This window comes from Xyrauchen texanus, chromosome 16 (assembly GCF_025860055.1).
Source record: "Xyrauchen texanus isolate HMW12.3.18 chromosome 16, RBS_HiC_50CHRs, whole genome shotgun sequence".
NCBI classification, from domain to species: Eukaryota; Metazoa; Chordata; class Actinopteri; order Cypriniformes; family Catostomidae; genus Xyrauchen; species Xyrauchen texanus.
Window position 1 is genome coordinate 9,573,275 of NC_068291.1, and position 12,781 is coordinate 9,586,055.

The window sequence follows — 12,781 nt, forward strand, 5'->3', positions numbered from 1 at the left end:
AATTTACTATTACTGTTTCAGTGTTTCAGCTTTTTCTTAATAACTGAATTGTTATTATAATAAACTATTTTGATAGTTTTAAATAAACATTTTATGCCTTGCAGCAAGACTAAAGTTATTAAATAGTAATTTATTAATTTCTCAGATCTCATCATTGAATGTCAAATTACAGAGATTAACAGATACATGTAAAGATTTACAACATTTTTACAAGTGTGGTCACTGTCATTGCAATAAGCAAAAAAAAAAAAAAAGAAAAAGAATTAACTTAATGCAGTGCTGCTCAGATTTTTTATCATTCCCTAATCAGTGTCAGATGGATCCAGACCTCAGTACAGCTGTGCCCTAAGTGAATTTTAAAAAATACCTAAAAATATTAATCTATCAAAAATGTAAATAAATATACTATTTATGACAATAGAACAGCATTAACAAAAAGTAATTCTCTACATTAAAAATTATGTCAACATGAAATATAAATAAAAATATTTTTTTTAAACATTTGTTTTCTTCTCTTACAATTAATTTCACTTTCTATGATGGTTAAAACAAATATGAAGATGAATTTGGAAGATTTCTATTCAAAATGAGACCACTAGTTAACAAAAAACCAGACCTTCTCCATGACTGAAAAGTAACCCACCAAGATATTCCTTTATAAAACCCTCACAATCAAGACACAACAGTTCTCTCTGATAGTAAATTAACATTTACTTTTGAAGTAGCAGCTTGACAGAAATGAACATTAAGCAATATTCCTTTAGCAATGGCTGTTAGACATAAATTATCAATACACTTGAAGTCCTTCAAAGAAACATAAACCAACAGAGCAAAGGACAGTAAATTGTTTTGAAACAGGTGTAAGGCTGTACACACAATATATTCAATTCAATGACAAATGTCAATGCTGAAAAAAAAAAGTTAAATAAATGGAATAAGTGGTATTAGTGCCGTATTTCTCAAAGTTAAATGCAGGAATTTAATCTTACACAGCAAACACCAAAATTTCATTCATCAGTTAAAGTCAAGGCCTTTTCACAAGACACATGTCAACTCTTTGAAGCGAAGCATCAGGCTATGGATCATTACATCTCAAGATCCATATTTAAAAGTTTAACTTCTTTTATCTTGACACAGTGTGTTAGAACAGTGTCGCTCGTGGAGGCAGATGCTGAAAAAACAGTCAAGCGAAGCACAGTCAATGATTATCGGACAATTTGCATGTCATGGTGGCCATTGCCGGCACGAAAACCAAAATAAGATGGAAGAGGGATTTTTTCTTCTCTAAATAAACCTAGCTCTAGATAAATTTGGATAAAATGACAGAATCATGAATTTAAAGTTTATTGAGTCTCTTTTGCCTGCAATGTAACAAAGCAATTTGATCTATTCTATTCTTAAATATGATGACTCTTTCATTTGTTTTCACTGTTTTTTTTTTCTGTTTACTATGCACACATCCTGCTTTGTTGTAGTAATCCAGCTTCCTCGTAAAATTGCTTTATGTGGAGGTCAAAGCGTAGCTAGTCTCATGTAGCGAGACTTTTGTCTGCTGCATTAAGTCTGGTCACATTGCAGATTATTCTGGCCAAGAACCGCCAACTTAGATCAGAAGAGATAATCTGACTGACTTGTAAAGTGAATTATCACAGTTTGTTTTGTTTTTAGGGGTGGGTTGATCTGAAATCAATGATGGACTGGCACAGAAAAAAAAAATATAAATTGGGAACAGTTGTACAGACAGAGAACATCTTTCAAACTATTTTGTTTCCTGGCAGACTGATAAAAACATGCAATTCCCAGAATTTGCACTGCAGTTGAGCAATCTGCTTGGAGCTTGTCATTTTCACTAGAGGTCGATCGATAGTGAATTTTGCAGATACTTATAACTAGGTGGTGGAAAAGGCCAATAACCGATTAATCAGCCTATAGTAAAAAAAACAAAAAAAAACATGGACTTTCCTTACTATGATGGGTACAGACATGGAGGCTACAAGAATCCAAAATTTGTAAAATACAAGATGCAGTTTATTTTTGTAACCAAAATCCCAATAATAACATAAATTACACTTTGCTACAATGTAAAATAGTGAGTTTACAGCTTGTATAACAGTGTAAATTTGCTGTCCCCTAAAAATAACTTAACACACAGCCATTAATGTCTAAACCGCTGGCAACAAAAGTGAGTACACCCCTAAGTGAAAATATCCAAATTGGCCCAAAGTGTCAATATTTTGTGAGGCCACCATTATTTTCCAGCACTGCTTTAACCATCTTGGGCATGGAGTTCACCAGAGCTTCACAGGTTGCCACTGGATTCCTCTTCCACTCCTCCATGATGACATCACAGAGCTGGTGGATGTTAGAGACCTTGTGCTCCTCCACCTTCCATTTGAGGATTCCCCACAGATGCTCAATAGGGTTTAGGTCTGGAGACATGCTTGGCCAGTCCATCACCTTCACCCTCAGCTTATTTATCAAGGCAGTGGTCATCTTGAAGGTGTGTTATCATGCTGGAATACTGCCCTGCGGCCCAGTCTCCGAAGGGAGGGGATCATGCTCTGCTTCTGTATGTCAAAGTACATTTTGGCATTCATGGTTCCCTCATTGAACTGTAGCTCCCCATTACCGGCAGCACTCATGCAGCCCCAGACCATGACACTCCCACCACCATGCTTGACTGTAGGCAAGACACACTTGACTTTGTACTCCTCACCTGGTTTTCACCACACATGCTTGACACCATCTGAACCAAATAAGTTTATCTTGGTCTCATCAGACCACAGGACATGGTTCCAGTAATCCATGTCCTTAGTCTGCTTGTCTTCAGCAAACTGTTTGCGGGCTTTCTAGTGCATCCTCTTTAGAAGAGGCTTCCTTCTGGGACAACAGCCATGCAGACCAATTTGATACAGTGTGCGGTGTATGGTCTGAGCACTGACAGGCTGACCCCCCACCCCTTCAACCTCTGCAGCAATGCTGGCAGCACTCCTATGTCTATTTCCCAAAGACAACCTCTGGATATGACGCTGAGCAGGTGCACTCAACTTCTTTGGTTGACCATGGCGAGACCTGTTCTGAGTGGAACCTGTCCTGTTAAACCGCTGTATGGTCTTGGCCACTGTGCTGCAGCTCAGTGTCAGGGTCTTAGCAATCTTATTATAGCCTAGGCCATCTGTATGTAATGCAACAATTCTTTTTTCAGATCCTCAGAGAGTTCTTTGCCATGATGTGCAATGTTGAACATCATGGCAAAGTGACCAGTATGAGGGAGTGTGAGAGCGATGACACCAAATTTAACACACCTGCTCCCCATTCACACCTGAGTCCTTGTAACACTAATGAGTCACATAACACCGGGGAGGGAAAATGGCTAATTGGGCCAATATGGACATTTCACTTAGAGGTGTATTCACTTTTGTTGCCAGCGGTTTAGACATTAATTGCTGTGTGTTGAGTTATTTTGAGGGGACAGCAAATTTACACTGTTATACAAGCTGTACTCTCACTGCTTTACATTGCAGCAAAGTGTAATTTCTTCAGTGTTGTCACATGAAAAGATATAATCAAATATTTACCAAATTTGAGGGGTGTACTCACTTTTGTGAGATACTGTATCTATTGGCATACTATAAAGCATCTATCGGTACTGATTAATCAGTAAAACCGATATATCGGTCTATCTCTAATTTTCACAAAGTTTTGTGTGCAATATGCAATCAGATGGTCAATGAACCAGCAGTGGCTGGTCTATGGGCATGCCTTCTGGGGCTGCAAATAAAGCGGCACGTGATGCTTGTGTCCAAAGTTGCGTTGAAGTGCATGCAAGTCATGTGAAAGGGCCTTCACTCATTGGTCCCTGACCAGATGCTACATGTTTCCATTCCAACACCATGGAAACATGTTATCACCTCGCATAAAGCCACCAACAGCCTAAAACAATCATTTATATCTCACACACAAGCCATTAGAGATTCCTTTTATTCACAATAATTGATGTTAGATGAAAACTGTGGCAGTTTAAAAGCCAACCAAGTCCAAGAGTGAACAAAATGATACATAATGAATGGGGGCAGTTTGCTTTCAGAAGCACACCCATTAATAATTTACATGACCTCCAAATGATAAATTAACAAATGAATAAATAAACAAGCAGGCAAGCAGACATCAACAAACCCGTTTTTATTTTTTATCCCCCATTTTGGAAAAATATCACCAATATAATCTAGTCTTTTCCATTGGATTACTCCTTGTAAGAGCTTTATCTGTTGTCTATCAAGCTTTCAAATGTGGATTTACCAAACACAACAGTATTCAAATGACAAACAATCTTGGTTCAGTGACTGTAACATTTAGGGTAATTTTCCAGTGTTGAAGTGTTCCGATCAGTTCCATTTACATGGTGCTTTGAAAGCACAATAAAAAGCACAAGGGGCTTGGTAGAGGTGGACGCAGATGGAGAACACAGTGTTTCCCAAAGTGGGCACTGAGAAAGACAGCATCTATTGTTACAGCACAGTGGCATTGTGCCCTTCCATTTTAGGGAGTCTGGAGTCCTGCACTGTACCCATGGTGACCAATAGTGGGTGGCTATCTTCAGGGCCACTTGCCTGAGCCATAGATATGAGCCTCTGCTGGCCAGTATGAGGTGGGGGAGGCTGGGGGCCAGACATTGACTCCATAGGCAGGCCTTGCTCCTGGTAGCCATAACCGATGTTCCCACATGGGAAGCGACGTAGTCTGTATAGAGGAACTGGAGCTAGAGTGGCTGAATCCAGGAGGAGAGGGGCTGGGGCTGGTGGGGGAGGAGGTGGCAAAAATGGGTGACAGAAACCTTGTTGTTGCTGCTGTTGTTGGCTCTGGAGCTGTTGTTGGTACTGTTGCTGTTTGTGCTGTTGTTGCAGGCCAAGAGCTTCCGCTACTGTCACAACCCGACCTGCTTGCTCTTGCCCTTCACCTGGGATACGTGGGCCACTCACCTGCCTCTGCGTCTGGGCCTGCTGCCTCTTCTGTTGCTGCTGTAGAAACCACGAGCCATAGGTGGGGTTCAACAGGTTGGTGGGCTTCCCATTGCAGCTTTCCTTCTCCGAGGGGTGGGCTTGCATGAAGCCCAGGTTCACGTGGCCACCTTCTTGGATAGTCAGGGGAGTGGAAGAGGGTTTGGCATTAGGTATGGGGGCAGTGGCTACTGGTGGGTGTGGCTGGTGATGAGGGTGAGGCTGAGAGGGGGGCGCAGGTTGGGGTTTGTTTTCAGAGGAGTGGCTGGATGTAAGCAGGGCCTCCCCATCTCTCTTTGCCTGCTCAGGGTGAGCAGCAGAGGCAGATGATACATCCTCTGTGCCCTGAGAGGTTACAAGCAAGGAGGGGGCAGAGGGGTCTTCGGGACGCATGGGTACCCGCTCCTCTTCCTCAGGGATGGGGCCATACTCAACAGGCAAAGGCACATTCACCACATCTGGATCCTGTGAAGATCACACATTTACACAATCAAAATTGTTAAAAAATTAATAAAATAAAAAATGGTAAAAAACAATTCAATTTTTTTTATATAAATCTTAAAATATGATTAAATAAAAATAAATTAGAAATAAATAAAAATATAAAAACATAAAAAAATACTAGAAAAGTTTGTGAGTATTCAGTTTGCAAAATTGTTTCACTATGTTGCATGTTTAATTCAGTTGTTTCTATCTAGTTATCATCTCTGAATATATTTAAACTTTTGGCAGTCCAATCAAATAATTAATCAGTAGGAAAATTCGTCACACTGGAAATGTAAGGTCTAGTCTCTGGTAGTGCGCTGGTTGTATACTGCATATTTCTGAAAATGTAGAAGTTCATTTTAGTAATTCATGCAAACCGCAAAAGTGCATACCGTGCACACTTTAAATACTGTATACTGCAAAAGTACAAGTAGAATGGTAGTGTGCATTTCTGAACAAATCCACTGTTGCATTGTATGTAGCAGTTTTAAGATGTACCTGTAGACAATAGTCAATCCTCTCTAGGATAGTGGAAAAGTTTGGCCTGTCTTCTGGTTGATGCTGCCAACTCTGTGTCATTATCCGGTATCTATGTCATACAAAAAACAATAAAATATAATTTTTCCTTCTCTAGGTATCTGTAGCATGCGCTTATCATATCTAAACTCAGCAAAATAAAATGTCCCTTTTTCAGGGAACTGAAATAACTTTTTGTAATATAATTTTGTTAAAATCCAAATAACTTTACAGATCTTTATTGTAAAGGGTTTGAACAATGTTCAGGCTGGTGCTGCCCTGCACACTATGGCAGTGTTACAGGTATACCAGGCTGATCTGTTGAAGGACCTGAGTGCGGGCACCACGGTCCGGGACTCAGAGTTAAGGACAAAGTTTTCCTTCTCAATGCCCCGGTTTTGCTTTCTGGCTTATTTGGTGACACTATGAATGTAGTTATCACCAGGTTCCAGGAGGCAAAAAGCCACGAGGAAGCCTTCGGGCAATTCCTTCCTCGTCGCACTCAGGGGGAGGGGCTGTCGGCAACCCAGCCCCGCCCCGGTCCTTCTAGATGGGAGGCTCAAAAACAAAGCGTGGCGAATCGGGCTCCCACTCGTAAAGACTGGGGGCCAGTTCGTCGCCCTCAGCAGCCCCCAAAGCAAGACCTCCTTCTAAAAAGAAAAAATCCTGACGGTTTTGCGCCCAGCCTTGTGGGGGTAGCCCCCCCTTGGGATGGGTCGCATGAAACATCCACCTGTACCCTCCCGATACCCCCACAAAACCGCTCCAAACGCCTCTGGTGTTTCGGGAGTTAGCGGTTTCAAGCAACGTGTTGGGTGTTCCATTGCTTCCTGCCGTAGTCCAGGACACGGGACACTCGACATCACCACACAAGCCCTCAAGATGGTTTGTTACTTCTCTAAAAAGAATTGAGGTTCTACAGGCTCTGTCTGTCTTGGCAGCCTGCTTAGATTTTTCCCCAGGAATGGCTAAAGCAATTTTGCACCCTCATCCTGACTACTCCTTTCTCGACCGCACATCCAGTTACTCTCGAAGCTTTCTGCTCCCCACCATTTACAATGCTGGAGCAGGAAAGACTTCACAGACTTTGTCCAGTCCGTGCCCTTCAGACTTATGTCCACCGCACTAGCCAGTGACGTAAGTCAGGGCAACTATTCATTTGCCATGGGGGCCACAAGAGGGTGGCGGCTGCCACCAAGAAGACTATGTCGCATTAGGTGAGGGACGCTATTGCCCTGGCCTATGAGGCTCGCAGTCAAGCTTTTCCAGTAGGTATCAGGGCTCACTCTACCAGAGGGGTCACCTCCTCTAAAGCCTTGGCTAGAGGTGTCCCTCTGCAGCATGTTTGTGATGCGGCAGGCTGGTCCTCTCCGCACGCATTCATAAGATTTTATAGTTTGGATGTTCAGGCCACTCCGGGCTCTTATGTCCTTGAGTCAACATCACAAGCTCATGTATGAGACCTCTCACGCTCTTGTGAGCACAACTACACAACCGTAAGGGTTCCGGACATCCACAGTGCGGCGGTGTGGGTATTCTCCTTCCCAAAGCGCTAAATCAGTGCAGCATCAAAGTGTAGCTTTTTGACAGGGAACATCTCGGGTTACTTAACTGTAACCCCTGTTCCCTGATAAAAGCGGAACGAGATGCTGTGCTTCATTGCCGCACTGGGATGCCCCAGGACTGCTCTTCAGACAAAATACCTGACGATGCACCTCTATTTATAGCCCTGCTACAGGTGCATCCAATTATGTCACCAGCAGAGTCTATAAATTTCATGGACGTGTTGCACACATATTCACAGCTGGTCACACCTAAATTGGTTCCCAAAGCACTGAATCAGCGCAGCATCTTGTTCCGCTTTTATCAGGGAACAGGGTTAAGTAACACGAGACGATTCTTTGATTCTAGATATTGTAATTTACCCAGAAATAGAGCCAAAAACATGAAGTAGGTTTACAAAATGGAAACCTAATAGGTAAATCGAACAGATCATTGTGTTGTTGAGTTGGACTAATGAAAGTCGAAAGTCAACACAACTTTTTCTTTTATCTGCAATTCAGCAAATTCCTCATCCTGTCATGTCAATTTAAATTCCAGTTAAAAAACTTTGTGGCCTACTTAAATTCCAACTAATCTTAAATTCAGAATTTTTCCCATCCTTTTTGAGGACTGAACTTGAGTTTCAAAGTAAACTGAATGCATCAGAGACAATGACACATTCTTGACATTTAAGAACACAATGCAACCAACATTTAAAATCATCTATTTATGTTATATGGAACACTGCATGGGTACTCTGTTGAGGCAAGAGACAACTCACACTGGCCCAGGGCAGTTTTTGGGTGGGTCCATCCGGCCTCCATTAGTCACAAACTCCAGCACCTCTTGGTTACTGCGGCTCGGGTACGGCATGTAGCCCAGCGAGAAGATCTCCCACAGCAAAACTCCAAATGACCTGGTAAAACAAGTTGAAAGGAGAGAGAATAGGATAGAATGAGATGAAAGTATAGTAATTACAGAGAATGGAATTAGAGTGTGAAAAATAGGGGGGTTGTGATGGCATCTGACAAAACATATGGCAACTGTAAAGCAAATGAAACTGAGAATATTTTAAATGAGTCATTACTTCACAGCACTCACCATGTGTCAGTTTTAGAAGTAAAGATTCCCTCCATAAAGGCTTCGGGAGGCATCCATTTGACTGGCAGCATAGCACGGCCTCCTTTCCTGTAATAACTGGCTCTGCGGAAAAACACATGTTCCCAGGCACAAAGAACAGTGAATCAGACATTGTTATGAATGCCAACAGTAGATATGGAGAGATGTGGAGTGACTTAACAAATGTATGGTTTAGACAATTGTTCCAGACTCATGAGACCGTCTTCCATAGAACACAAAAGGAGATGTTTATGGCAGAATGTCCAAGCTGTTCTTGTACAGTAATAGTGGATAGGGAATGGCTGTCAATCAAGATTTTACTGAATAATGTCTGTTCCTCACACAAAGCTAATGAATGACTTCTGAAGACTTAGAATATAGTGCATGAGTTGTATGGACTAATTGCATGATACTTTTAAGGTGATATTGTCTTGTTTTCATAGCTCGATAGCCCCCAGTCTCCTTCTATATTCACCATATGGACTACAGCAGCTAGGACATTCTGTTAAACTTCTTTAATGTCCCATAAAAGTAAGAAGCTCATTAAATGGTGTTTAAATTATGATACAATGCTTAATTTTGGGTCAACTATTCCTTTAACCCCAGTCGCAGATGACAAAAGCCTTTCTATTTGTGATTTATGCCAAAAAGCACTTCCTGTCGATTCTTCAACTTTTTCTTCAAATTCTTGACCTGATCCATAAAAGCAATAATTCTAACTGTCCTCAAAATTTATTCTGGGATGATTTGCATATAGCTTGGCTTTTTGTCAAATTAAGTACTATAAAACTATAACCATTCATTTGGGAGTTCATTGCTCAAATCACCTATTATGTGTGCTTGGCTAGAATTAAAGGCATTCAGGAGGCAAGTTTACTTAAATGGTTTATGGAAAGCGACTGACCTAGTTCATTTGTTCAAGCCTTGCTTAATTTGCATTTGCATGTCTTACTAATAGCACGCAGATGCTCTTGACAAGCAAAGTACATCAACTAACATGATTCAAATGAGCACTATTCAAACGAGCCCAAGCATGTAGTTATGCAGTGCAGCTGAACGTTGAATAAACAAATAGCCACTAGATATGGGGATCCAATCATATGCTTAACGTGGTTGGATCAACATCCTTGTTGTCTTGGAATAACGTTTGTATCAACTAATCAGATTCTAGGGTTAGAGGCTTAAACAAAATTCTTATCAACCTTTCATTTCCCTCTGATTTTAGGGGTTGGTTATAATTGGGGTTAGGGTTAGGTTAGGGTTAGGTAGGTTAGGGTTAGGTTAGGGTTAGGGATTGAATAATCCCCTAAACCAAAATATAAAAATTATCTTTAAATTAAAACTCGTCCTGAAGCGTTTGTACTCCAAAGGTTTGCTTGTATTTTTATGCGACTAAATGTTAACCTGCCGGATACAAAAAGGACAAACAAATTCCACAGTCTTACATTGCGGGACCTATGTTAAGAGTGCCATGCCTTAAACACAGCCCTATATGAAACAGCCCTATGTGATACGTCATATGCACAAAGTTAGTGGGCATGGCTATTAAGTTTAGATTTTTTAGTGCAAGCGTGCACACTAAGACTAGGCGCAAGTTGGTTGGCGAAATTGTGCACGCAAAACAAAAAGCTAAGGAATGGGTTAATTGCAATTTAATTCTGAGGTACTTCAGTTATTGCCTATGTCAAGCAACTCTGATATAAACTCTCTATTCATGAGAATCTGGTAGTGTAAATTGACTGTATTCAATGCATCCCCTGCTCTGTTTCTGTATTGACTCTATGTGTTGAATATATTCTGTATTGGCCTATCTGGGACTATTGTCCTGCTCGCACGTGTCTCACCTACTTGAAATATGCTTTGCTTCTCTCACATTGTTCATTGTTTTGTCATGTATATTTGTTATATGTTTCTCTGTTTACTGTTTTATGTTTAATTTCTGAACAGTGTCCTTGAGCTTTGGAAAGGTGCTATACAAAATCAATATTATTATTATTAACAGTCATATTGATCTGCTGACACACAACTCACTGGTGGTTTTAAAAGTCAATAGCACTTTAGTAACAACTGCTGGTGGATTTTGGGCTTTGTCTTAGCACAATTACATTTTTCTCAGGAAAATAGCAAATTGCACTCTGCACAACTGCATTAACATACAAGACACCAACAGATTATGCGTGCACCCACAGATAGCGCAAACACTCCCACCCATACCAGATTGCACTTTGCGCTGGCACAATAATTGAGCTAAGAATTAGTGTTCAAACGAAAAGTGGGTAAGAAAATAGAGCTCTAGGACTTAAAGGAAGGACTTAAGTCAGTAAGCACACACCAATCAGCACACCCTAAGAAATGTAAAGTCCAAAAGTAAAGTCCTGCTACTTCAGAGAACACATTATCTGGCAGCAAAGGCTTACATCGGCAAAACCTCACATTTTCTTAAAAATATATCAAAATTTAGTTTTACCTAGTGCCGCCTACACTTATAAAACATCCCGTGGTGACTTATCTGACTAGATATCCTTCTCATTTCCCATTGTGCAGTTATAGTGAGTCTGAATCCATTTTCCAAAAGGACAGCTCATCTTATCAAGATCAAGCTTCAATATCTGACCCTCTGCTGACAACACTGAAAGAAAGAAAGTGAGAAAGAGAGACAAATAGATTTGGCTTTTTTGCCATCAGCTATCCTGAGGCTGCTAAAGCAATTCTTGTGGGATGGGGAAGTATCATGCTGAGCATTAATAACATAACAAAACATGCGAGACTGAGGCAAAATGTATACTACCCACTATCTTCTAAATAAAAGCATTTGAACCTTTAACTAAATCTCGGTGCCTATGGTCTTATCAGGCTCACGTTCTGTATAAACCAGTATGACCTTCTGGAACATGGGCAGCCGGGCCTGTTCTACCTGCCCCCTAGAGAACACCTCACATACCAACATTACACTCATGTTTTGCAATCTCAATTGTGCGAATGCATATCGCATGCCAGGACTTAAGGGAGACCAAGGCAAAAAGCCTTTGTAGTATGAAATTTAGAAGATCATAGAAAACCTTTGTTTTGCTGCTATCTGTCTGGTCCCTGGTGGGATGGTGTGCTGCCACAGCCAAGGAGATGGAGGATAAAAACATGAAGCAGGGAAGACAAAGTTGGGGAGGGTGAAGACACCATTTACATCAAACTTGTGCATTGGAAAACCCAATATATATTATTCATCAATGCTTACGGAGACTTGTACTTCGAATATCAGTTTCAAAAAGAACAATCTTTGTGAAAGTTTGTTGAAGTGTTTGTGGCTGAATCTCTCAGACATGACAAGGTCTTATTTTACCCCAAATTCAAAAGTAAAAAAAATATCTATCTATCTATCTATCTATCTATCTATCTATCTATCTATCTATCTATCTATCTATCTATCTATCTATCTAATATATATATATGTATATGTGTGTGTGTGGTGTATATGTACAGTATATACCGTACACACCGATCCAAAACATTATGACCACCTGCCTAATAGGCTGTTGGTCCTCCATGTTTATACTGATATAATATATATAATATATAATATATACTATATACTATATAATAATAATATATATATATATACATTCAGGTCCATAAATATTGGGACATCGACACAATTCTAATCTTTTTGGCTCTATACACCACCACAATGGATTTGAAATGAAACGAACAAGATGTGCTTTAACTGCAGACTTTCAGCTTTAATTTGAGGGTATTTACATCCAAATCAGGTGAACGGTGTAGGAATTACAACAGTTTGTATATGTGCCTCCCACTTTTTAAGGGACCAAAAGTAATGGGCCAATTGGCTGCTCAGTTGTTCCATGGCCAGGTGTGTGTTATTCCCTCATTATCCCATTTACAAGGAGCAAATAAAAGATCCAGAGTTCATTTCAAGTGTGCTATTTGCATTTGGAATCTGTTGCTGTCAACTCTCAATATGAGATCCAAAGAGCTGTCACTATCAGTGAAGCAAGCCATCATTAGGCTGAAAAATCAAAACAAACCCATTAGAGAGAGATAGCAAAAACATTAGGTGTGGCCAAATCAACTGTTTGTAACATTCTTAAAAAGAAAGAACACACCGG

At 40.5% G+C, this 12,781-nt stretch overlaps 1 protein-coding gene across 1 annotated transcript in view; it reads right to left on the reverse strand.

Annotated features, from left to right (window-relative positions):
- Nucleotides 1–4,200: 4,200 nt before the first annotated feature.
- The window catches only part of LOC127657223 (ALK tyrosine kinase receptor), a 751,733-nt gene continuing 743,152 nt past the window's right edge, over nt 4,201–12,781 (reverse strand). Inside the window, exons 26-29 of the mRNA XM_052145921.1 lie at nt 8,643–8,744; nt 8,323–8,457; nt 5,982–6,072; nt 4,201–5,462 (exon numbers count right to left, since the gene is read on the reverse strand). Of these exons, the coding sequence (XP_052001881.1) occupies nt 4,509–5,462; nt 5,982–6,072; nt 8,323–8,457; nt 8,643–8,744 (1,282 nt within the window). The 3' untranslated portion in view covers nt 4,201–4,508. The remainder of the gene's footprint in view (nt 5,463–5,981; nt 6,073–8,322; nt 8,458–8,642; nt 8,745–12,781) is intronic.